At 38.3% G+C, this 23,731-nt stretch overlaps 6 protein-coding genes and 1 non-coding gene across 7 annotated transcripts; 5 read left to right on the forward strand and 2 right to left on the reverse strand.

Moving 5' to 3' along the window:
• The first annotated feature begins 338 nt into the window (after positions 1-338).
• On the forward strand, positions 339-3,021 carry LOC101307418 (serine/threonine-protein kinase HT1-like). The gene is made up of 6 exons (XM_004304613.1): positions 339-822; positions 1,170-1,302; positions 1,401-1,596; positions 1,944-2,068; positions 2,164-2,322; positions 2,397-3,021. The coding sequence occupies exons 1-6, from the start codon at positions 710-712 to the stop codon at positions 2,709-2,711; spliced, it is 1,041 nt and encodes a 346-aa protein (XP_004304661.1). The 5' UTR covers positions 339-709; the 3' UTR covers positions 2,712-3,021.
• Positions 3,022-3,231: 210 nt separating this feature from the next.
• Positions 3,232-3,303, reverse strand: TRNAD-GUC. Its single transcript has one exon. It is a non-coding gene; the product is annotated as a tRNA-Asp (tRNA).
• Positions 3,304-5,051: 1,748 nt separating this feature from the next.
• LOC101304800 (NAC domain-containing protein 8-like) lies at positions 5,052-7,403 on the forward strand. The gene is made up of 5 exons (XM_004306329.1): positions 5,052-5,282; positions 5,446-5,632; positions 5,878-6,371; positions 6,634-6,990; positions 7,075-7,403. Exons 1-5 carry the CDS (start codon positions 5,052-5,054, stop codon positions 7,126-7,128), a joined length of 1,323 nt encoding a protein of 440 aa, XP_004306377.1. The 3' UTR covers positions 7,129-7,403.
• Positions 7,404-7,917: 514 nt separating this feature from the next.
• On the forward strand, positions 7,918-8,181 carry LOC101307711 (uncharacterized protein At3g23325-like). Its single transcript, XM_004304614.1, has one exon. The coding sequence runs from the start codon at positions 7,918-7,920 to the stop codon at positions 8,179-8,181; it is 264 nt and encodes an 87-aa protein (XP_004304662.1).
• A 1,046-nt stretch (positions 8,182-9,227) lies between these two features.
• LOC101308008 lies at positions 9,228-11,494 on the forward strand. Its single transcript, XM_004304615.1, has 4 exons — positions 9,228-9,618; positions 9,743-9,815; positions 10,370-10,553; positions 11,410-11,494. Exons 1-3 carry the CDS (start codon positions 9,239-9,241, stop codon positions 10,529-10,531), a joined length of 615 nt encoding a protein of 204 aa, XP_004304663.1. The 5' UTR covers positions 9,228-9,238; the 3' UTR covers positions 10,532-10,553; positions 11,410-11,494.
• A 2,074-nt stretch (positions 11,495-13,568) lies between these two features.
• LOC101308303 lies at positions 13,569-17,330 on the forward strand. Its single transcript, XM_004304616.1, has 4 exons — positions 13,569-13,689; positions 14,087-14,402; positions 15,285-15,686; positions 15,922-17,330. Exons 1-4 carry the CDS (start codon positions 13,628-13,630, stop codon positions 17,152-17,154), a joined length of 2,013 nt encoding a protein of 670 aa, XP_004304664.1. The 5' UTR covers positions 13,569-13,627; the 3' UTR covers positions 17,155-17,330.
• Positions 17,331-18,599: 1,269 nt separating this feature from the next.
• On the reverse strand, positions 18,600-20,338 carry LOC101308596 (beta-1,4-mannosyl-glycoprotein 4-beta-N-acetylglucosaminyltransferase-like). Its single transcript, XM_004304617.1, has 2 exons — positions 20,276-20,338; positions 18,600-19,697 (listed from the first exon to the last, which is right to left on the reverse strand). The coding sequence occupies exons 1-2, from the start codon at positions 20,336-20,338 to the stop codon at positions 18,600-18,602; spliced, it is 1,161 nt and encodes a 386-aa protein (XP_004304665.1).
• Between the last annotated feature and the right edge of the window lie 3,393 nt (positions 20,339-23,731).

A 23,731-nucleotide genomic window follows, 5' to 3' on the forward strand; every position in this document is an offset into this window, starting at 1 on the left:
TTGGTTACAAGCGGAGCCTAAAAAGTAAAAACTTACGAGTAAATTTTGAGTCAAGAATACAAGAAATAAAAGTGAGGTGATAAAACGAAAATATATAAATAAATTGACGTTTTTGTCAATATTTGAAACAGAGTAAGCAAAGCACACTATTCTCTGACAGAGACGGAACTCGCGGAGAAGACTACAAGTAAATGCCAACTCAACTCTTTTCACTTTTTCTTGACTTCTTTTCACCTCACATCCACCACTACCACCTTCTTCAATCCCAAATCTCAACGACCCCCTACCTCTCTTTCCTTCTTTCCCAATTTCCCATACATTAAATCCACTCCACACTATCTCTGCTCTGCTTCTTCCACTGACAGAGGTCCTGAGCTTCCTCCCCTTTTTTAAATTCTGGGTCTGTGGGTGGGTGCCTCTGGCTATTTTATTCTCTGCCTCCTGAACAAAGGCACACATTAGATTTGTGGGATCTGCAACCGTGTTTTCAGGTCATGGGTCTGTTCTCTCAAGCCTGCTACATCATGCCCTTTTATTATAGACTATAGAAGGGTCACATATTCTAATGTAAATTTTGTTCCTTCTTTTAAACTGACCCAAAGCTCCCAGCTTTACTTCAAATGTGATCATACAAGAAAAGGGTATGTGCAGTTTTGATTAGTAGAGATTAGTCTAGTGTAGTGAGTTGAGCTGAGTTTGGGGAGGAAGAATGGGAGCAGCTGGGGGTTTGGATTTAGATGCCAAGTGGCTTATTGATCCGAAACATCTTTTTGTTGGTCCCAGAATTGGGGAGGGTGCTCATGCCAAAGTCTATGAGGGAAAGTAAGTCAACCTCACTCTGAGTGTTTCTCATTTTTCAAGTTCATCAGATTACTATTGTTGTATGAAATCTGTTTTTGGGTCAGAAAAAAGGTTGGATCTTGATAAAGTTATATGCCAAATTTGTTAGATTTGTGAAGCTATGATTGTGTTCAGAGCTCAGTTGTGGGTTCAGTTTTGTGGGGTTGATGAGTGGGGTTAGGAAAGAGTTAAAGATCTGAACTTTGCAATTTAATTTATCCCAGCTTTATTGTTCTGCAAATGCAATTATGGTCTTTTATGAGAGTAAGTGTTGAATTACGATGAATCAATGTTGGAATTTACTCTGTGAGTTCTGCTTTTCTGTTCAGATATAAGAATCAAAATGTTGCTGTGAAAATTGTCAATAGAGGAGAGACCCCAGAAGAGATTGCCAAGAGAGAAGCACGGTTTGCAAGGGAGGTGGCTATGTTGTCCAGAGTGCAGCATAAAAATTTAGTGAAGGTCGTTGTCTAACTTTTGGTTTGAAGTATTGATGTATAATAAATCGGTGTATATGTTAGCAATGTCTGATGACGCTGCTGCAATTTGTGTCTTACCAGTTCATTGGTGCCTGCAAAGAACCTGTCATGGTCATAGTGACCGAGCTTCTTCTGGGTGGGACTCTGCGCAAATACCTGTTCAGTATGCGTCCGAGGTGCTTGGACATGCCCGTGGCAGTTGGGTTTGCACTTGATATTGCTCGTGCTATGGAATGCTTACACTCCCATGGAATCATTCACCGGGACCTGAAACCTGGTACAGACTTACTTATATAATTTGTGAAGATTTGGTTGGTTGTTTAAGATATTCCTTGAACTAGGAAGTTGCTGTGTGAGTAAACTTGTGGACTGGACTGTGTGTTAACATTTTTGAAATATAGAAAACTGAAGGATCATACTATCATGCACTAGGATAGCTGATAAATCTAGTAGTTAACATGATCAGAGACTTGTTTACTAAATCAGTTGATGATCAGTAATGTCATTAGCTTTGGTTCTCCCATTTGTTTTTCCAAGTCCAACTTTCCTGGCACATAGGTGGTTCTAACGCGTACATGAGAGGGGTTGCTTCAGATCTCACATTTTGTCCTGTCCTTTTTGCAGAGAATTTGATTTTGACTGCAGACCATAAAACAGTTAAACTTGCCGATTTTGGCTTAGCAAGAGAAGAGTCATTAACAGAAATGATGACTGCTGAAACTGGGACATACCGATGGATGGCGCCTGAGGTACTGCCTCTTATGATTCTAAAGCTAAACATTTATTAATGATAAGTCTTGTTAGTGGCCTATTATATCAGAAAACTTATTATGTTTGGTGCCAGCTTTATAGCACAGTTACATTAAGACATGGAGAGAAGAAGCATTACAATCATAAGGTGGATGCTTATAGCTTTGCAATTGTATTATGGGAACTCATTCATAATAAGCTGCCATTTGAAGGCATGTCCAATCTGCAAGCAGCATATGCAGCTGCTTTTAAGGTACCAACATAGCCTTATTCATAACTAAGAGTCTTCTTTGCCATCAAAATCTGAGGTTATTCACGTTGTTTCAGAATGTGAGGCCAAGTGCTGAAGACCTGCCAGAGGATTTGGCATTGATAGTAACCTCATGTTGGAAAGAGGATCCAAATGATCGGCCCAACTTTAGCCAAATTATACAGATGCTACTGCATTATCTCTCTACTATTACACCGTCAAAACCAGCAATCCCCCAACGAATATTCAGATCTGATAATGCTGTACTGCCACCAGAGTCCCCCGGTACTAGTTCTTTGATGGCTACACACGATGAATCGGGTGAAACACCTAAAGCAGACATGCAGGAGAAACCTAAAGGTTTTTTCTTCTGCTTTAACCAATGTTGTTGATACTCCGAAAAAACTTCTAGCCTTGAGAAAGGAGATGTTCAGTCATCCGATATTACTGTCGAAATGGGACAGTTTTCTTAACCTTAGTTTGGTCTGATGGAGATCAACTCGATAGGAATTTAGAGTTCTGGAGTTGGGGGTTGCTGTGATGTAGTTACGTTGTAAAATAAGGTCCATCCAAAAACCTTTTGCTCCTATTCAAGATAACTCCTTTGATCATGTCATGATCTGAATCAATTGACTGTAACACAATAATGTATCGAGAAGTGTTTTCTTGTTAACATTCAAATGCTTTATGCTACTTCTATGAGGATGAATAATGCATAGTTGCGTACTCGGCGATTCTTATTGTGGGTTTGTAACACTGGAAAAGAGATCAGTGTCACTACAAGCACCATGAACAAGTAAGGAGAGTAATGCAGTGAAAATATAGTACAAGAACCATTAAGTTGTTTAATGCAGTAAAAAAAAGGGTTGGTAGAAGTTTTATGTGAAGAAAAGATGAAAAAGAACAAAAAATCGCCGTTGCCGGGGATCGAACCCGGGTCACCCGCGTGACAGGCGGGAATACTTACCACTATACTACAACGACTTGTTGACATACAGATCCTTTTTACTGCTTGATATAGAAAATCCCAGCTATGTATGGCTTGGAGAACAAGTAGCTTATGACACCTCCCAGCTCGAATTTTACCAAAATGACACTGATACTGACGCGGATTTCAAAGCTCCACAAGCCTCAGCCTCGTTCCCCCGAACCAAAGGCCCTGTCTCAAGGACTCCATCAACTGTGGGTCTCATTTTAGTCTCCCATCAGGTCAATGGAACAGCCACGTCAACACACACCACTCCCCTCATGCCCCTCACATATTGTTTTACTACAAGATCAGAGTCATCCGGTATTATTTCGGCAGTCGCATTTTCTTGTATTTGTGTGGAACGCATCTCATATGGCTACATAATATTTAGATGCATACGAAATTATGGTTGCAAGATTGCCAAAGAAGGAGCAAGAGGCGTTCGAGCGTCTGTTTGGACTTTCTAACGCGACAACTTCTTTTTTTGTCAAAAATATATAATTTAACTTTACGAATCTAAATTCACATATACAATTATGAAATACTGATACCGAATACAGATAAAGTATCAAATCTATACTTAAGAAGATTCGTGTATCCTCCGTATCGATGGTGTATCAGATATGGTATACGTCTCAAAAAATGAAGCAGATGTGCAACGTAACATTAAACCAATTCCAAAGAGGCACAAACGTACTCAATCCACAAAATATTTCCATATATAGCTTGGAGAACAAGTAGCTCTTGTAAATCCGGGTCCCACCAAAGGCTCTTGCTATTGGCCCTCATCAGTAAAAGATTCTAATCCGAACCTAAAGGTCCGGAGCTGGGTGTTTTCCCGCTCAGACAACCCCACTTTAACTTACTCCAGTGTAGAAAGGGGTTGAGCTTCTCAGACACACTACACTCTTTCTCTTTACATAAATAGGCTTCTCTCCGAGGTGACAAGTTCTTCTATACTTCGGAGAAATGGCGAGGTGAGAACCTTAAACGCAGCTCAGTGTTTTAGAACATGTCTACATATGAACTAACTAAACTAATTTTTAAGGAGATCGTGTGTTTTCTTGGGTTGAAAATTTGATTGAGAGCTGAAGAAGAAGCTCAATCCCTATCTTTTTATACCCCTCAATGTAATTTTGGGATTTTTGGTTCTGGGTTTTGGTTTCTGGGTTTGATTGAGACTGAAAGGTTGTGGCTTTTATGGGTTTATGGATTTGGGGTTGAAATTTTAGGGTGTGGATTTGGGTTTGGATTTGCATGATCGAAAAATAGAAAGTTTATGAAGGTTTGGGTGATTTGGGTGCTTTTTACCCATTTCAAGCTTTCTACTTTTTGAAGATTGAGCTGGGTATTTGGAATGGATGGTGTTGAAAGTTTCTTAGTGAATCAAAGCTTTATGAAGTACTTTCTATAGTTTATAAGTCGGGGGTTTCTCTGTTTGTCACAGCTGCTTTGCATTTTAGCTAAAATTGGTTCTGTATTTGGTCAGGTTTTTAGGCTAAATTCCAAAGCAATGGTGCTTATCAAATCAAAGATTCCGACTTTATGTTTTTGTTTGCTTGAATGCTTGGATTTGGGTTGAGATTTGGGTGTGATAAAAAAGATAATGCTGGCTTTCGTAATCGTGTTGGTTCTTAGGTGTTTTCTGAGAGACCCATTTCAGCTTCTCCTTTTGATTTTGTAATGTTGGCTTTCATTTTCATTCTACTGGAATTGATAATGTTGGGAGTTTCTATTAAATTTTTCAATGTTCATGTTTGCAATGAATGTTGAATTTGTCTTGCAATTTGGTTTCTCTGTTGGTTACTTTATGATGTTACTGGAATCTGCTGTAATTGAATTTGAGGTTAATGCAGTAGATAATTCTTGTAGGGCTTGGTTGTTCAACAGCAGAGGATTTGCAAGCAAAGTCAAAAACTGTTCGTCTCAAGTCCAAGATTGTGGGGCGAATCGTGAATGCCCAAGGTGCCATTATCTTATCAGCAACAGCGATGTAAGTGGTTTTTTGAGTTCTGTTCATGTTCATTTGATTGAGTTCTTTATATGTTCTTTTGCAATGAATTCGAAGTTTGTCTGAGAATAAATTTGATAGAGGTGTATGTAGTGCAAGTAGTTCAATCTCTTAAAATTGTACTCTTTGAACTCTGTTGTTGTAGGTTTCAACAAAATGGCCTGGCTTTCCGACTGGTGTGAAATTTGATCCATCTGATTCTGAACTCATTGATCATTTAGCTGCGAAAGTTGGTGTTGGCAACTCAAAACCACACATGTTTATTGATGAGTTCATCCCGACTATTGATTGGGACGTAGGCATTTGCTACACTCATCCTGAAAAGCTTCCTGGTAAGGAGATCACGAGCTTCATTCATATTCTCATATGCCTTTTATGATTCCAGGTATTAATCTTTGCATTGCTGCATCTACTACTGATAGTGAAAAATTTTATGACTCGATTAACTAAATGACTACTGCTTGTAACTGTCACTCCTCTCTTTTTGTGTATAAGGATGAATAGTTGTATACAGTGTGCTTCTTCTTTTTAGTCTATAAAGCTAATAATAGGATCATTTTACTTGGTTTTGATCCAGGTGCAAAGAAAGATGGAAGTAGCTTCCATTTCTTTCATAAAACATTAAATGCATATTCAACTGGTCAACGGAAGCGTCGCAAGATTGACAAAGAGCAAGGCTTGGATGCACAGGCTGTTCGTTGGCACAAGACTGGCAAGACCAAGGCTATAAAAGGTGGAGTGCATCCCGGCTGGAAGAAGATCATGGTGCTGTATAAAAGTTCAAACAAAGGATCCAAAGCAGATAAGGCTGATTGGGTGATGCATCAGTATCATTTGGGAAGTACAGAAGATGAGAAAGAAGGTGAATATGTGGTGTCAAAGATATTCTACCAACAGCCTAAGCAGACTGACAAGAATGAAGACAATTTGGTCAAAGGAGAACCTGAATCCTCCATACTTCAAATTTCTCCAATAACCCCCATAACATGTCCTCCAACTACTCCTGCACCACAGGAATCCGCTTGGCGTGATGATGATCCTGATGAATATATTCACAAATCCCCTGCCAAGGTTGGAAATAACTTTTGTCTATAGTTGTGTTGTGTGCAAGCTATATATATACTCAGTAGCAAAACAATTTACTATGTTCAGATATATGCCTAAGAAAATCTGAAGTAACTATATAATGCAAACTGCAAAGAGAAAACTACAACAGAAAAAGGAGCTTATTTTCTAAGCTGTGGAATATAAAATCAAATTCTAATTTTTTGCTTGATTACCTAAAAGGTGTTTAGTATGCTGAGTCCTTATTGCAATCTATTTTGTGGCACAGGTGACAGAGTATGTCCCAGAAGTATCTCAGTATGCCGTACTCAGGAAGTTCGAGGGCAGCATGTCTCATGTTCCTCAACTTGATAGTCAATTTGAGGACAATATTGGGCAACCTACCTGGTTGGCAGGCGAATCTCAGGCTGATGAATACTATGGTTTAAACTGCGTGGACGACACCTTGTTATGCAAGGAGACATTTAACTCTTCCACTTCTCTAAATGGTCCAGTTCTGAATCCCATATCTATCACTGACTATGCTAACAATACGAACGGGGTGACTGGAAACGGAAGCACATCATTTGGAGTCCCTGACCTTGAGAACCTTGAGTTTGATAGTCCACCAGATTTTCAGCTACATGTAAGCTTCATGTTTAACCATTCTTCTTCTGCTATGAGATTTCTAAAGAACTATTGTATCTAAATAGTAACATTGATAATGCAGGGTTTGCAATTCTGTTCCCAAGATAGTATACTTGATTGGTTGGACTGGATGTGAACGAGCTTCCGGGAATGAAACTTAATTCCCAAATTTTGTGCAGACTTGCATGCTCTTTAATGGAAAATGAGGCAAACTATATGCAAGCTTTTCAAGCTTTGTAAGTCTCAAAGTAGGTGATCATGGAGCTACAAGTAAGATAACCTAGCTGTCTGTTGCTGAGATAAGATTTATCAATCTTCATTTGGCTAATTAGTGTATTTGACTAATTTAACCATCAAGTTCAGTTCTTTGTATGAAACTGCTTTTGCCAACGATGTATACATGTATTGCTTATATGGTAGTAAAAGGCATCCCATGGGAATGATGGGATGTGGGATACTTGAAAACCATTGTAGCAACGATTACATCATTGGCAATAGCATATCTGTGCTCTATATATATGTTCTATCAAATTTGTATCCATAATTCTGTTCAAACAATGATATTTGCTGTTGTATCAAATTTGTAACTGAACATTTGATTTCGTATTAAGTTTCACTTTCTGGAACCAACAACTTCAGGTATCCTCTAAAGGTATTGCATATAGTTGTGCTTTTCCAACATAGGGAAGGACTTGCAATCCTTGTCTGAGAGGAGCTTTTGTACTCGTCAATGATTTAGGATACCTAGTTATCTTAGGAAAAGGCTTCCAAATCGTAGTAGGTGACAGGTTTGTAGACGTGTGTGTGTATATATAGTCAGTGGGGTGGGTTTAAATTTGCAGAGTCCTCGTCTTCTCTCTCCCTACACAAAATCACATACATCTGCTTTTGCCGCCGGTGCTTCTTCTTCGTTTGCAGAGGCAATATGCAGGCCAGTGATAGGTTCAACATCAACTCCCAACTCGAACACCTTCAAGCTAAGTACGTGGGAACAGGGCATGCCGACTTGCATAGGTATGAATGGGCCGTGAATATTCAGCGTGATAGCTATGCCTCCTATGTTGGTCATCATCCCATTCTTTCCTACTTCGCTCTCGCTGAGAATGAATCGATTGGGAGAGAACGTTACAACTTTATGCAGAGAATGATTAAACCCTGCGGTCCTCCCCCAGAGAGAGAAGACGATTGAGAATGTGAACGTTTCAATTGAGACTGTTGGTTGTGCATGTTTAGTTTTGGGATCATGCTTGGTTGCTAGCTAGTAGGTTGTAATTTGATTGGTTGGATTTAGTTATGATCATAATTGTCAACATTGTTTCAATCTATAACTACTTAACTAGCTATTTGGAGAAAATTTGATGTTTCTTAAAGCATTTAAATCATACATGGGTATAAGAATGAGATGTACACTTTAATATTAAAGATTTAACATAAAATAACCGAAGAAGCATAAAGAATCTTAAGTTATACGTGTCCAACTTTTGTGGTCTTTTTTTGTTTAATACAACTTGTATGTTATTTTCAACAAAGATGCACATTTTGCAGCTTGCAGCTTGACCTAAAGTCTAATTTCTTTCCATCATTGTAAATCCGACATAGTTAATCTCCAAAACTCCTTTCTGATTTTGAACCTTATAAAATTTACATCTCTAATAGTTAATCTCTCAATTTTATTATTTATATTCTCTTTATATGAAAATCTTGAACACAGGATTTCATTCTGATAGAGATACAATCTTGATTTTAGACCAACGAGACCTTGGTAATGTCACGGTTTATAACAATTTACTTAGTGTGATCCAATCAATAACTAAAATATCAATAGTCGTGGAAATATATATTGTTTGGAGAAAAAAAATTCGATAGATAGATCTAGAACATACCAAATATCCATAAAAATTTTATCAAAATTTTATTTAAAAATTGTGTGTTCGATAGAAAATAGACTAGTTATAAAATATTCGAATGTTGTGAAAAGAAACATTAGTGCTTGTAAAAATCTGAAAAATTTCGAAGAAATGTCATGGATTATCGAGGCATATCGTACTAATGTGCATTTTGGGCCAATCCACTAACCCAACAAGATGTCTTTCCTTTTTAAACTGCCCTAAACGTCATCGTAATGCAGACGAATCAACCGCCACCGCCTGAAACTGTTCACTCAGGTCAGTAAAAACTCCTACATTCTCCAAAATCTCTCATTGAATCATCCATCGATAGCGACAATGTCAGACGAAGAAGACCGGATGGAATTAGATGGATTCGTAATAGAGAAGTGTCTCACGTGCGGCGGCGGCGACGGTGACGATGGTATGAAAGTGGTGGCGTGTAGTGTGATCGGATGCCCGATTGGTATCCACGAGGAGTGTATGAGTTCCAACTCTGAGATTGATGACAAGGGCAGGTTCTACTGCCCTTATTGCGCTTACAAGAGGGCGCTGCTGAGGAAGATGAAGCTGCGAAAGAAGCGGGACCCACATGCGAAAGGTGGGAGTGACATTCCACAGTTGAACCAAACTGACAAAGTTACTGAGGTCCTGTCCGAGACAAGAAAAGTTCCAGACTCGAACCCAACTGAGAAAGCTGGCTCCTCTGCTGAACCAAGAAATGTTCCGGAATCTGGAAGGTGATCATGAGTTATGTCACAGATTTCTAATTTTTGTTACTCTATTGGATTTTATATGTTTCCTATTATGGAAATGCGGATAGAATTACTAATTGACAATCAATTATTTCTCCTATATTTGCAGTGAAGATTTGTTATTTCGTATTAGCAAGAGGAGGAAAGTTAACTGGACAGCTGCCGAGTTGGAAATGTTGGAGGTATTTGTTTGTGGTCATAGCCTTCCTGCCTTTCTGGAATAGATGTGATCATCTGAAGAAGGAGAAATGGATTGTGAGAAAATGTTTTTTCTTTTCTAGTTGCTGCAAAACTTGATATATCATGTACTAGTTCATGGCATGTACCTTATGCAATGTAACGTAAGTTACAGCTTTCAGCCATCTTATGTTTTTCCTGGTTTCAGTGGTAAAAGCATGGCTGAGGGTGGGTTCTGTAAGGTTATCTTAATGGACTTGCTAAATATAGGAAGAAGAGAAAAGAAGCATCTCATAAGAGTAATATGAATCACCAGGAGTTTTCAAATCTTCATATAATTAGTTACCAGTCGCATATGCTAAGTTCTGTTTTCTATCTAGTATTTTAGAGTTTCTCAGGTTTTGTTCTTTTTGAAGATTTGCATAGACTGATCATCACAAAGTTTGAGACATTGCTTGTCTAGGAATGATTAATGCTTAGATCTGGGTACGGTAGGGATAGTGTCTCTTTCTGATTTGGTCTGGTAGTTGGAATCTAACTTAATATTCTTATTCTCCAGGCAGGAATACAAATATTTTCAGCCCAAGTAAAGAAAAATCTTCCTTGGAGGAGAATTTTGGAGTTGGGTAGGGATATTTTTCATGAGACTCGGACTCCAGATAATCTGAAGGATAAATGGAAGGTCCTGTGCAGAGAAGCCTCTAACAATAAACAAACTTGATCACTTGGACTTCGAGGAAAAGGTAAATTTAAGTTTTAAGTATTATATAGGAAAAGTTTCACATGTCTGAGAATATTGCAGCTAGTCTCTCTGTTGGAACCTTATCCTTACTATACATTTTGTTTGCCAATTGGATAACTGATGATGATATCATTTAAATATCTTGCCTAACCATCATGATGATATCATTTACAGTTATGTGCTGGTAATATAATAACTTCTGTGCTTACTGCCCAATGGCACTAAAGGATTTCGAGTAGCATACTCTTTCATGATACGCTGTTAGTGATGTGTGAGTTGTTAAACCTCGTAGTAGGTGGTTTTAAAATCTAGCGTCTTTCTGATAATCTTCAAGAGAGCTTGGGAGAGAAAAGCAACCCTCATATGCATGTCAAAGGAGCAAGTACAAAGGTTTCCATTTGAATTGAGTTATATATAATTATCTTAAGTGGATAAGTTGGAAAAGAAAAAAGAATGTTTGATACAATATTTGGAATTTGGGAAGTGCTGTGTTGGAGTTGGTCTGCATCTACTGCTTCGTTTAAATTGAATTTTGAATGCCTGAAGCTTTCACTTTCCATTTATGGATAGCTATAACTGGGAAGGTATTCAAGCAATGATTGATCATGTAGGGATCCCTGAATCCCTGATCAATGTAATCCCCAGAGTTTAAAGAGTGTGTCTTGTCCTATTCTTTTGCAGTATCAAATTATCAATATCTGTCTGTCGAGTGGTTTCAAGATAGTTGTCACTGAAAAAATCGACTGAAAGCATAGTAGTTTGTCATTATTAAAACTTGCATCGTCGTATCACCTTGTCTTTTGTTATGTTTAATTTTGAGATTGTACTAGTCTATAACACTGTTCCTTATTGTTCAGGAGGCAAACATCGTTATGAAGTTTCAGATGTAACATATGTGGAGTTTGTAGAGAGGATGATGTATGCGGGAACCAGCTCATTGTTAACATGGACATGGTTGTTAGATCAAGAACAAGCATTGGACACAGTTCTTTTTTGACAGTTCTTTTGAACGTTTCTGATATACAATTGGGGCTGTTGGTTGTGCAGGTTTAATTTTGGGATCATGCTTGGTTGCTAGTAGGTTTTAATTAGACTGGTTGGGTTTAGTTATGATCATAATTGTGAACATTGTTTCATCTAATAACTAGCTATATGGAGAAAATTTGATGTCTAATGTACTTTCCATTCTAAGTCGTGCTGCTTCATGGTTTCTGTTACGAGAATACCTCTGACTACATTAGTAATTCCAACCACAAAGATAATCAACGTCACAAACACATTAAGAGACTCCAGTAATTTTACAAGTAAAAAGGAGTAAGTAGGGAAGATACTTGCTAATCAAGCCACCTAGTCTCATCAACGATCGATGTTGGTACATAAGACACACACACTTGCTAATCCCGCCCAAACTAGATGACCCGTCTCATCAACCATGTTTGCTATGAGGAACCTCCGCAGTCATTGCTTCAAGTCCGTCTCATCAACCATGCTCATCTGTTGAACTACAAACAGCTGCCACTCTTTACAAAGAAGAAGTACCTAGCTGGTTGATACCTAATAAAACTTTCGAGGAATCAACCAAGTGGTCTGATACCCCTGAGCAACTTCGTAAGAAAATGAAAGCAAACAAAGAGCGTCGCAAATTCCACGCAGCTGAAAAGCTTAAGAGGAGGAGGCTAGAGCGCTTAGGAAACTGAAGAAAGCTGAAAGTAGCAACTAGCAAGCTTTTAATCTTTATTTGGCGCCAGAAACACAAACAGGTAATCATACTGATGAAGAAGAAGACTCGGATTTAGAATCAGATGATGAAGAGCCTCAACCTCAACTTTGTAAAGTTTGTACAAAGGTTGTGGAACACCCTTATTACAGGTGTCCCTACTTGCAGGATGTTCCAAACCCCCGGAACACACCTGTTAGCGAGGGCTATAATATACATTGCAATTGCTGTGCCATAGCCCATAAGCCGGATCGATCATGGCCACCCCGATGGAAGCTGGACAGGATATGCATTCAAAGAATCTTGGAGAACAATGGATACGTATCTTGAAGAGATACTATGATGTATCGGTTAACCACTTGCGTCACGCCGGTCCCCGTTTTCATAGCAGTATTTAGATGGATAGAGAACTGTTATGTTGATGTTAGAACCTCTAGACGTGTCTATGGCTGTGTTGTTAAGAAGTTTTACCTTATCATTGTCGTACTACTGCTACTTGCTTCTCTCTTAGACTTCGGCGAAGATAACTTATTGATAACTTATATCTTAAACTTGATCCTGCTGCGTCATACTCGCTCTTGATGGTTTGATTGAGCTAGTTAAGCTACCTGTTACTGTTTTTGATAACCAATGTCTTTCACTTGCAGGAACTAGCTCAATAGGTAACTAAAATTTTACTAGTTGGGCAGGTGAAAGACCTCCTCATCTTTTTCTTAACTCACTTTCATGATCGATCATCGTTACCGTCCATTTCTGTATCTGTGTTGTCATGGTGTAAACATTAGAGATGTGGAGACTACAAGCTCACAAATTACACAGCTTGAAGGTACCCTAGCTCCCAATGTACAACAATACATTAGAGATAAACTATATCTTCGTGTAAAACAATCAAAACTCAAACTCTAAAGATATCTTCATGATAAGTTACAAACTTCATGTCATTCTTCTTTGAAAAACAACACTTAGAGATCAGCTTCTGGATCCAGGCTCAGCTTCTTCCGGTCGATTGGGAATTCAACCGCCGGTGAGCCCAAGATCGGTGCTTCATTGTGTTGCCTAGCCTTTGGTGTTCTTCTCCTCCTTGCTACCAGCATCATTCAACTTCACTTTTCATTATCATTTTAGTTTTTTTTTTAGCTGGACCAACCATCCTTCCTAGACCCGGCCCAAATAGGTTTCCGCTCGCTTAGTACCATATTGGTAAATAAGTGACAGAATAGACCCATTTTAGTCAAAAACATTCCCAAAATCCCTAAACCCCCAAAACCTTAAACCCTGGATTTTTCAGTCCAATTTTTCTAAGCAAAATGGAATGAAATGGGAAAACAGTGGAGCAGTGATTGAGGGTCTCATCATCGATGTTGAACCTCCGCAGACAATGCTTCAAGTCCATCTCTTCTCTCCTTCACAATCCCTCCAGGTACCTTCTCTCTCTTCCTTGCTATCTCTCTCTGTAATTTTAGGGTTTATATCACCAAATTGTTACATTGGACTCATTTCTGTGACTACCCATTTGCTCTAAGATGATACCCAAGTCGAAAGATCAATGCTTTTTTAGCTGGGAACTTGACCCAGAAGCTAATTCATTGTGAAAGTCTCAGTCTTTTGCTTTTAGTTCTGACCATTGTTGAGTGATTCTGTATGGTTTGGATTGTGTTCAATAGTTTGTAGAAATGAGTAGGATACTGGAAACTTGAAGCATTTGTTTTGATACTTGGCACCAAATATTCATGGAGATATGAATTAGTGTACAATGGTTCATTTGGTATGAGTAGTTAAGGCTAATTTGGTGAGTGTTTGAATGTTTTTCAATGCAGGGATGTCTCGTTTTTAAGAGATGTTGGTCTTAAACTGATCTCGAACAATGTGGTTCGGCCGAGTAGAGCTACTGAAGACTGTTTTTCTTCTTCATCTTCACCTTTCCATCCCTTGGATGGGTGGTCCCGGACAATGTCCACACATAGGGGGTCGTCATCTAGAGGTTCGTCATCTACAGGGAGGGGAATGAGAAGCAAAGTAGCGAGACGGGTGGAAAAGGAGACTGGCAGAACTCAAAAAGAGGTTCGGAGGGCAAGTAAGATCCGAAAGAAGCTGATGACTGAAAATGAGAGGCGCATTTACAACCTCAAAAGGGTATGTTACCTTTCTTATTGAATTAAGCATTAGATATGTCATATGTGCTGCATAAATCAGGCTCTGCTATTATAAATTCTGGTTCAAACTCTGAGCTTCTTAATTTTCAGTTACCAATATGTTCAGTTTTGCAGTTTGAGATGTGTAGGATGGCCTCTGATGGCTACTTTTTGGTTGATTTTCTAACATATAAGATGTAAAAGATGGAAGTTTTTCTAACACAGTTCATAAGCTAAAAGTAAATAATGATGTATTGTCAAGTATTTATCCTTTTGGATAAGTCTAATTTCAACATTCCCGACCCTCGGTTACCAATATAATTTAAAGTACCTATATTCAACTGCAATCCAGCCATACCAGTAGTTCAATGTAGCATAGAGGAGCTTAGGTAAACAAGAGTTGATGGATCCTTATGTCGCAGCAAATCTTAAGTCAGAGACTTCAGTATGGGCTAATTTGTAATTCCAAATATACTAGGTACATCTGGTAGAGTGACTCACATGTAGGGATTCAGTTGACATTATGAGCTTAAACTTTTGCTTTGTTTAAGGTTGAGGCCATTACAATAAATGGGCAAAAACAATAGACAACTGTCAAGATTGAGTTAGAAGAAAAAAAGAAGAAAACAAAGAAATTTGAAATTACTTGCTGCATATAATTATCTAAAATCCAGTGTAAAATGTATTGTATCCAGTCTTATCGGGTACATGCTATCTATCATATGTTATGTTCTCAAATGGAAAATCTTATTTGAAATCACTTTATCAAATCGAGCCTTATTTATCAGGGTGGTTTACTTCCACATATTCAAGCGTCCGTGCTATATGCTTTTACTGGTTTTGCATTTCTCATGTAACCATGTTGACTATCGGAATCATGCAGGCCAAGAGAAAAGTGGCATTGCTACTACAGAAGCTAAAAAAATATGAGCTTCCAGATCTGCCAGCTCCCCGACATGATCCAGAGCTATTTACACTAGAGCAGCTTCAGGCATTTAAGAAGATTGGCTTCAGAAACAAAAACTACGTTCCTGTTGGTGTTCGTGGGGTTTTTGGAGGAGTTGTCCAGAATATGCACATGCACTGGAAGTTTCACGAGACCGTACAAGTCTGTTGTGATAACTTTCCTAAGGAGAAAATCAAGGAAATGGCAACAATGCTTGCAAGGTTGAGTGGTGGTATTGTGATAAATATACATAATACAAAAACAATTATTATGTTTCGTGGAAGAAATTACCGTCAGCCTAAAAACTTGATACCTTTCAATACCCTTACAAAAAGGAAGGTACGTAAACATAAGTTTTCCGTTTAAATATGTATATATGTTTGTTGCTCAGGGAGTGTCGCATTTTTAGTACTGGCATTTGCACAGATTTGCTATATAGGCGCAGCCTATTGCTTCAGACTTTTAATTGGAAATTCATATTTCTATAATAAATCAAAATAAAATTCTGTTAGGATAGCTCAGTGAAGTACTGTTGAAGGATCTAAGGGAAGCTATTTGTCATTTTTACGTGCAGGCATTATTCAAGGCCAGATTTGAACAAGCTCTTGAGTCACAAAAGCTAAATATTAAGAAGATAGAACAGGAGCTACGCAGAAGTGGTGTTAATCCTGAGGATCCAGTTGCCATGGCCAGTATCCAGAGAGTTGCTTCCTCATTCTTCAATGCAATTGATCAGAAGGAAGGGACTCCTTATGTATTCCATGGGGATAAGCTGTCACTAGCAGAGACTGATAACAAATTGAGACATTTAGAACCTCCTGATCAAGATGAGCAGGAGGAGTTAGACAAGTTCATCTCTGAGATTGAAAATGCAGCTGAACGCGAGTGGGCTGCTGAGGAAGCAGCAGAGAAAGAAGAGTTTACCCGATTAAGGTATTGGAACAAAGAAGAATTTGGGGGGAGATACAGAAGATCTGAAGTACTTGAAAATGACAGCTCTGATGATGAGACAAAAAGGACGAGGGATCGGAGGGATACACGTGGCAAGAAGATGCCTGTTGATATTGATTATGAAGATGACGAGGGAGATTCGGATTCTAATAGTGTTGCGCATACTAGTGTTTTTGACAGTGATGCTGATGATTCAGATGGAATGCAAGAGAAGTTCAAGGCATCTCCAATTGACAGGGTAAAGCAGTATCAGATTGGGAGGGGAAAAAGTGATGCACACTTTAAAATAAGTGTTAAAGCTAATAATTCAAAGATCATGGAAGTTGAAGGTACTGAATCAGAGAACACATTCAGTGATCTTGAAAGTGCAATGTGGCACTCCGATGATGGGGAAGTTGATGGTACTGAATCAACACCATCGAGAGCTGTGAGATATGAATACCTAAGCAGCAGTGATGACGAAGAGGAGTTGAAGTTAAATTACTTGACGTTAGAAAAGAAGCAGCAGGTAGATAACGCTGATGATTCCAATGAAGCTCATGACGAATTCAAGGTATCAAGTGGTGCAAAGGGGAAGCGTGACAGTGAATATCTAAAAGGAGATGCTGATTTTAACATAAGAAGAAAGTCGGTTGAAGAGGACATGGAGTCAGACGATCTCTTTAGTGATGATGAAACTGCAATGTGGGAATCACAGGCCATAAAAGATTCACGGGCATCAACTGCAGGAAAATACAATTATAGGAGCAGTGATGAAGATGATTATTCAGTTAGGAGAGAAGAGAAGAGTAAAGCGGATGATGACAAGCGGACAAGAACACCAAAAGAGTTGGATGAGATTTGGGACAGTGATTAGATCGGTGATTATAGGGGCTCCATTTGAGGCTTACAGACTATAAGATGGAAAGATCATGCTGTGTATACTATTCAAACTTTTTTCTTATTCTTTAATAAATTACAACTTTAATCATAGAAGTGTTACAATGATGAAATGCTATGCCATGAAGGTCCATGTCCAAGTTCTGGACAACAATTTTGCACTGGTTTTCTTCATGACTTGTATATCAATTCATAGTCATCAGATGATGAAAGGTCTACGTCTACAACTTGTAAAAAGACCAAAATAAATCTCCAAGAAACCTCATTAAATTATGTTCATGAAAATCTTGACCCGCCTCATGACCCAGGTCGATTTTAACATCGAATTCTGAAATGAACATTGGAAGTATGTGTTTGGAATTAGCTTGCAAACTTTACGGCAGACTAATTTCTCTATTTTTCATTTTCTCCCCTATTGGTTCAACAAATACAATCAACTTTTACTATTCTAAGAGACGGAGATAGCAAACTTTGCTCAAGGCCAATGTATGTGTTTCTCATTTTCCCCTATTTTCCTGCTTTTGGTTTAACAAATACAACCAACTTATACACCATTCTACTCAGGTTTGTGACAACCAAACAGATAAGAGCCGTAGAGCTATGCGTAAAGTTCACTCCATTATGGGTAAGAATGACTTATGTGGTCCAAGTCAAACAACTAGCTGACCCTTTTAATATCAGTAGCAAATGTCCTCAATCTTGTGCAAAATTGGTATACAATATGCAACCAGAAGTGAGATGGCGAGGATCGAAGGCGAGTTTCGAGGATGACAGTGTTTGCCTTAAGAACACGGTCAGAACCCGGGACGGTTCTGAAGATGAGAACATGTAGAAGTGTAGGTTTGAGCATATAGACATTGGTGGTAAAAGAACAAAGGTTTCTATATAGCAAGTGGTTTTTGGAAGGTTTAGTGTTTATGAGGTCCATCTGTGTATAATGGAGACGTGCATAGGACAACTGGGTTTTTGAATTAAATGAAATAAGTCGATAAGTAGATAGATTTCTTCAAAGCAGTCAACAAGTAGTGGGCAATCTGATTTCTATTAGCTCAGAATTAGTCATTGCTAGAGTGCCACCCACATCAAAGATGCAGGGCAAAGCTCATGAAAAGAGGTGGGTACCAAAGCTCATGAAAAGCTTTGCCCTCGTAGAAAATTCCCCACTTGAAAAATTGATATGCTTTCATAGAAACCCAAGAAAACAAAAAAACAAAAAAAAAGGAAACGTACATAATTTCCCATTAATTTGCAGGAATCTATGATGTTCTTCTCAAAAACACTCTAAGAATGACCTATCTTTGTATCTCTGCGACACCATAGCTATCAAATTCTAACCGGGAGCACTATCGGTCTGATTCACAAGGAGTTCTATCAACAATTTGCCTGTTCAACTGTTTCAGCAGGCACCTTGTTTTTCAAGTCTCAGCCATTTTCTCTCTTGCAGTTTCCAGGCAACAAGTATTTGTACTTCTCAGCATTGTTCAGCAAATATGCAGGAAGATGAACTGCTGAATAAGATCTAGGAATAGGTCCCATCTTTCCAATGATCTCCCTAAATGTGTACTCCTCAGGAATCATGTCAAATAGGTCAGCCCCTTTGCATATCACATCCTGAATCCTTTTAGGGTTCAAGTAATGAGAGAACCTCACACGATCATAGTGGCTGTAAGCTTTCATCTTAAAGATGAATTCACTGATATGACGGAAACAAAAACTACAATGCCACCCGGCATCTGATAAAAGGTAGTCGCTCTGTCTGAAGTGCGCATATGTAGTATTGCCAGTCTGATACCTGTGAACTGATGCCCTCCAGCTCTTTTTATCAACGTAATACTCAAAAGAGTACAAGTAGTTCTTCAGCCTGAGATGAATAACAGGTGGGATGTCATCACACCACCTCAAGAGATTAATTGTGTGGGCACTAGGAATCTCGTCAACATCAGACATTATCAGCAGATCATCATCTTCTATACCAGCTACTCTCAGAAGCTGGTCTAGTGCTACTCTTTGAAATGCCTCCTCATAAAATGGGTTCTCACCTTTCTTAAATCTTCCTCCAGTTGTTACATAAGTTAGCCGGTCTTCAACAAACTTAAACTTGTCCCGGTTCTTAGAAAAGACCAATGGTTTGGGCAGGCCAGTAAATGTCGAGTTTGATTCCAACAGCACAAACTGTGTGACATACGGATACAATTCATTCCACCGGATTGTAAGGATGTCTACCTCATTACTGAAGAGAACTGCATCATAAACCCGTCTTGGTGACTCACGAGTCGTCCACCCATGAAGTCTGCAGAGAGTCTCCATCGACACATTCTCATGATAGTAGTGTGGAAGTTCAATGAAAGACTTTGGAGGAGATTCCCAAATAGGTCGTAAAAAATATGAAACCTTCTGCCCATGTAAATACACACCCAAGATGCATAATGGAAGAACTGCAAAAACGAAAATGTAAGTCTTCAAATCGAACCCCCGCAGAATGCATCGGAGTCTGGACATGCTCAATGCTGCTTCTGATCCCTGCCACAGAATGAAAAACAATACTTTTCTTAAGAAATCCTGTTTACATATTCACAAAAAACCTATTATAAAACATATCAAAAACTAACACAACAAAAATTTCTGCCTATCGGAAACCAATTGTAGATTCAAACATAGCAAATAACAGGAGAGCAGTCACAGACCAAACCACAAAGGTATAATAATGCAACATAGATGCTCAAACAATTCCATTACCTTGTGATATAAAATGTATAAGAAAATAAATAACCAAAAAAAAAACACATAACTTCTTAAACAAAATTAACTGAAACAGGGCAATCACCAGGACGAACACGAAACAACATAGCTAGAAATGAGAAAGAAAAAAAACGTACAACAAAAAAAACACAGATACCAGACAAATGTCTGCACCTAAAAAAAAAATATATCCACAAACTCTATTTCCAACGCCACAAAAACAAATGGATGTAATCGTTCCATTCGTCCTCGAAAAAATAAAATCAAAAACCTCAAAATCTCCATTGATTAACGCTTCCAAACGGAATCACAAACTGAAAGCTCATCATTCACATAACAAAAGAAAAAAAAACAAGTACCTCTCCACAAACGTCGTCGCAAATATCATCCGTTTTCTTAGAACTGTAATACCCATCAGACATGATTCAAACCTCAACCTCACCTCAAAACAAACAAAATGACAATGAACAACAACCTCTGATTAAGAAAAGGGAAATGCCCAATAGGCCAATACACCCTCTTCTTCTTCTCCTCTCCCTCTTCACCAGATTCCAACCCACCCAGATCTTCTTTTCCTCATCACCCAAAACAAAACAAAACAAAAACAAAAAGGACAAATTTCTGAACCAAAATTCAGCAAACAAGAACCAAAAAAAGGTTCTTCAATCCTTAAATATCTGAGCCTCTCAAATTCCCGTAACGCCAGTTATAGCCGTTTGGGTGGGTTTTGAATCGCCAGACCTCTCTTTCTGAGAAGTGACCGAGACAAAACAACAAGGAGAGGAAGGAGAAGAGAAGCCCCCGTATTATAAATTTACAAGGCTTTCCGAGGTGAATTTTGGGGCGTCGGATGAGGCTCGGGGAGATCCGACGGTGGAGGTGTAGGGTGCGCGAGTGGTGGGATGAAATGGCAGTTGATCTCGTTATACATAGTAAATTCATTAGGCTGGAAACACGTGGACTTTCCGAATTTAGCCTCCGTGAGGCGGTGATTTGGCACGGGATTTTAGCGGGGATTGGAGGCTAGAATGGTCAAGTTTACTTAGGGACGGAGTAACCTGTCGCGGTTTGACGCGGTCAAATGAAAAGCCGTTACATTCGCACCATTTTCTGTGAAATTACAAAAAACTCGAAAATTTAGAAATTGTTATTGATTTTGTAGAGCATCTTCAGCACACCACGGCGTGTATCTTTACATACATACCTAGATTGTCATAATTAGAGAAAATAATATAGAAACATGGTGGTCAGACATATGAATTGTTATGAACGATTATGATTACGTCGTGTATACAAGAATTTCCATTTATTTTGTCTTCTTCTTTTTTTCTTTTCTATTTTTGAGAAAAGATTTGGTAAACTGTAGGTTGAAATTGAACATGTCAAAAAAAAGAAACAAATATGAGAGGACATATACAAGAGAAACAATTTGGAAGAAAATGTGACATGTTACTAAAAATAGGTGAGAAAATTTGAATCTAATTGAATAGGTAAGTACATCTTAATTGACAATGATGTGAAAAGGTAAAGAGATCAAACCAAGCTCAAATAATGTTACCAATTAACTACAAAATCAGGCTTTTACCTTGGCCTTATCCACACAAATCATTATAGATTAATGCAAATCATACAAAATTAATTTCCACCCAAATGAATCTTTGGGCAATCAATTCTTGAAACTACACTTTGATTGTTTCCTTATTTAGCCTAGACACATTTCCTAATCATTCTTCTCCTTCTTTTGACAAATATTCCTTAATCATATGTATTTAAGGATCTTATTGACGAGAAAACTGATTGTGTTTAATTTGTGACTAAATTTTAGTTATGAGTAGAAAAATGGTTCTCTGAAATACCTATTTACTTAACGACCAAAAAAAAAAACTGTATTTACTTGGTAAAACTTTTCATAGTAGCACACACAAAATTTGTACTATAAATAGTCAAGTATTGTTAGATGAAACCCATTAGCGTGCAAGTGAAAAGCAATATTCGAAAGCGCTCTTTATCAAATCACTCTAAGACACTTTTTTTTTAACATACTTTATATCATACAAAGTTTCCAAACACTATATAGAGCTAGTTTTAAAATGATTGATTGATAAGTCACCTTCATTATAATTAACTTTCATACATATGTACAATTAGTCCAATATTTGATGAATCAATCTTCTTCAAAAGATATGTCGAATCGATTTTTTGTATCATAGTCGTATATCATTTTAAAATTCAATCATAAAGACAAGAATCACATAAAAGTTAAATATTATTCTCAATATTCTTCACGAAATTTGGCCACGTACATGTCCCTACCAGACAACCACTGCGTACGAGTAAACTCACCGAGTTTATGGAACAGCTTTTGATACCCAAGTCCACATTTTATAGGAATCTCTCATGTTTTTGCTTGTTTAAATATATGACATGCCCTTCATCTGTTTGGTCCAAAGTCCAAACACTCCCTTTCTCTTTTTTGTCCAAACACTCCTTTCATCCTTTTGAGAACACATAGTTTGGTTTAATGTTTGATTATGGTCGTGAAGGGTCTGGTTGGGTATCGAAGAATCCATGCCACAGCTTTAATTTGTGGCAATCTGTGTGCATGGCATAGGTTCAGTCATGGATTCAATCATAATATTCCCACCTCCCGTGTAGGTATGGTGCAAGTAACTATGAGCGGATTTGCAACTTTGATACCTAGCTTTTAGTCTCGGTAATTTTAATACGTTCCGTCTAACAGATGAATGAAAACGATCGTCTACGATTCACTCACTAAAATTGTTGTCATGCTTAGATAAAAGTATCAAAATAGCGTGGAGGCGATGCAAATTCAAGGTTGAATTGAGGTTTCGAGTTAAGTAATTACCTTCTCGATCGCTTCCTCTAAAGTATAAATCCATACACCACCATCTGTTAAGTGTGAAACACTAAAATATGAATGAAATGTTTGACAAAATGTCTTAAATAAATATAATTTTTACAGCTAGGTCCGACGATTTTTGTGAAGAACAAGAGACTCGAGTTTTTGCGAAACTATATCTGCCAGATATTTTCGAAGAATCAGAAGAGCTAGCGAGGATAGAGCTAGGGTTTCTGCAGGGAGTGAAGAGCAGAGGATGACATGGGATAACAAATCACGGTTCACGGTCTCTTCCTGTGAAGTGGACAGCACATTGAGGGCGACAATGGGACTGTGATTGTGGTGGGGATTGATACTTTGGTTAACAACAAACGCAGCTTCCTGGAAAGTTCAAAGGAAACATCGAAGTTTTGGTTGCTTTTGATCTCAGGCCAAAACCACAGGCTAGCTCTTCGGCAAGCTCGGCATATACTTCTATAGTTCTATTGGGTATTCGATCTGATTCAAAATGTGGGAAAGGAAATGCTATAAAGTATTAAACACAAATGGGTGTTTAGGGAGAAATTTTTCTGTGTTACGGGAGGACCACGTCAGTATGTCTAGTGGTCCTCCATAATCAATACAAAGTCGTTATGTGCTATTTTTTAAACACGTCATAATAAAGTATAAAATTTACCGCATTCAACTAAAGTAAAACCAAACAATGTCGACAAAGGTAGAAAAAAAAATTCAGATTCCTGTTGGCTTTGTTGAATTGGGAATGAAGGTCGAAGAGAGTATGTTATTGGTATCAGACTCATTTTGAATGGTAAAAGTCCACATGCAAGTCGCTGGTACGTACTATTGTTTCTGAGGACAATGTGGAAAACTCTCAAAATCTTGTGGTTGTTCAAAACTCTAACCAAATTGAGTAGAAAGAGTCGAAGGTTAAATGAATGGAGCAAGGATAGTCAAC

The sequence above is a fragment of the Fragaria vesca genome, linkage group LG6 (assembly GCF_000184155.1).
Source record: "Fragaria vesca subsp. vesca linkage group LG6, FraVesHawaii_1.0, whole genome shotgun sequence".
NCBI lineage: Eukaryota > Viridiplantae > Streptophyta > Magnoliopsida > Rosales > Rosaceae > Fragaria > Fragaria vesca.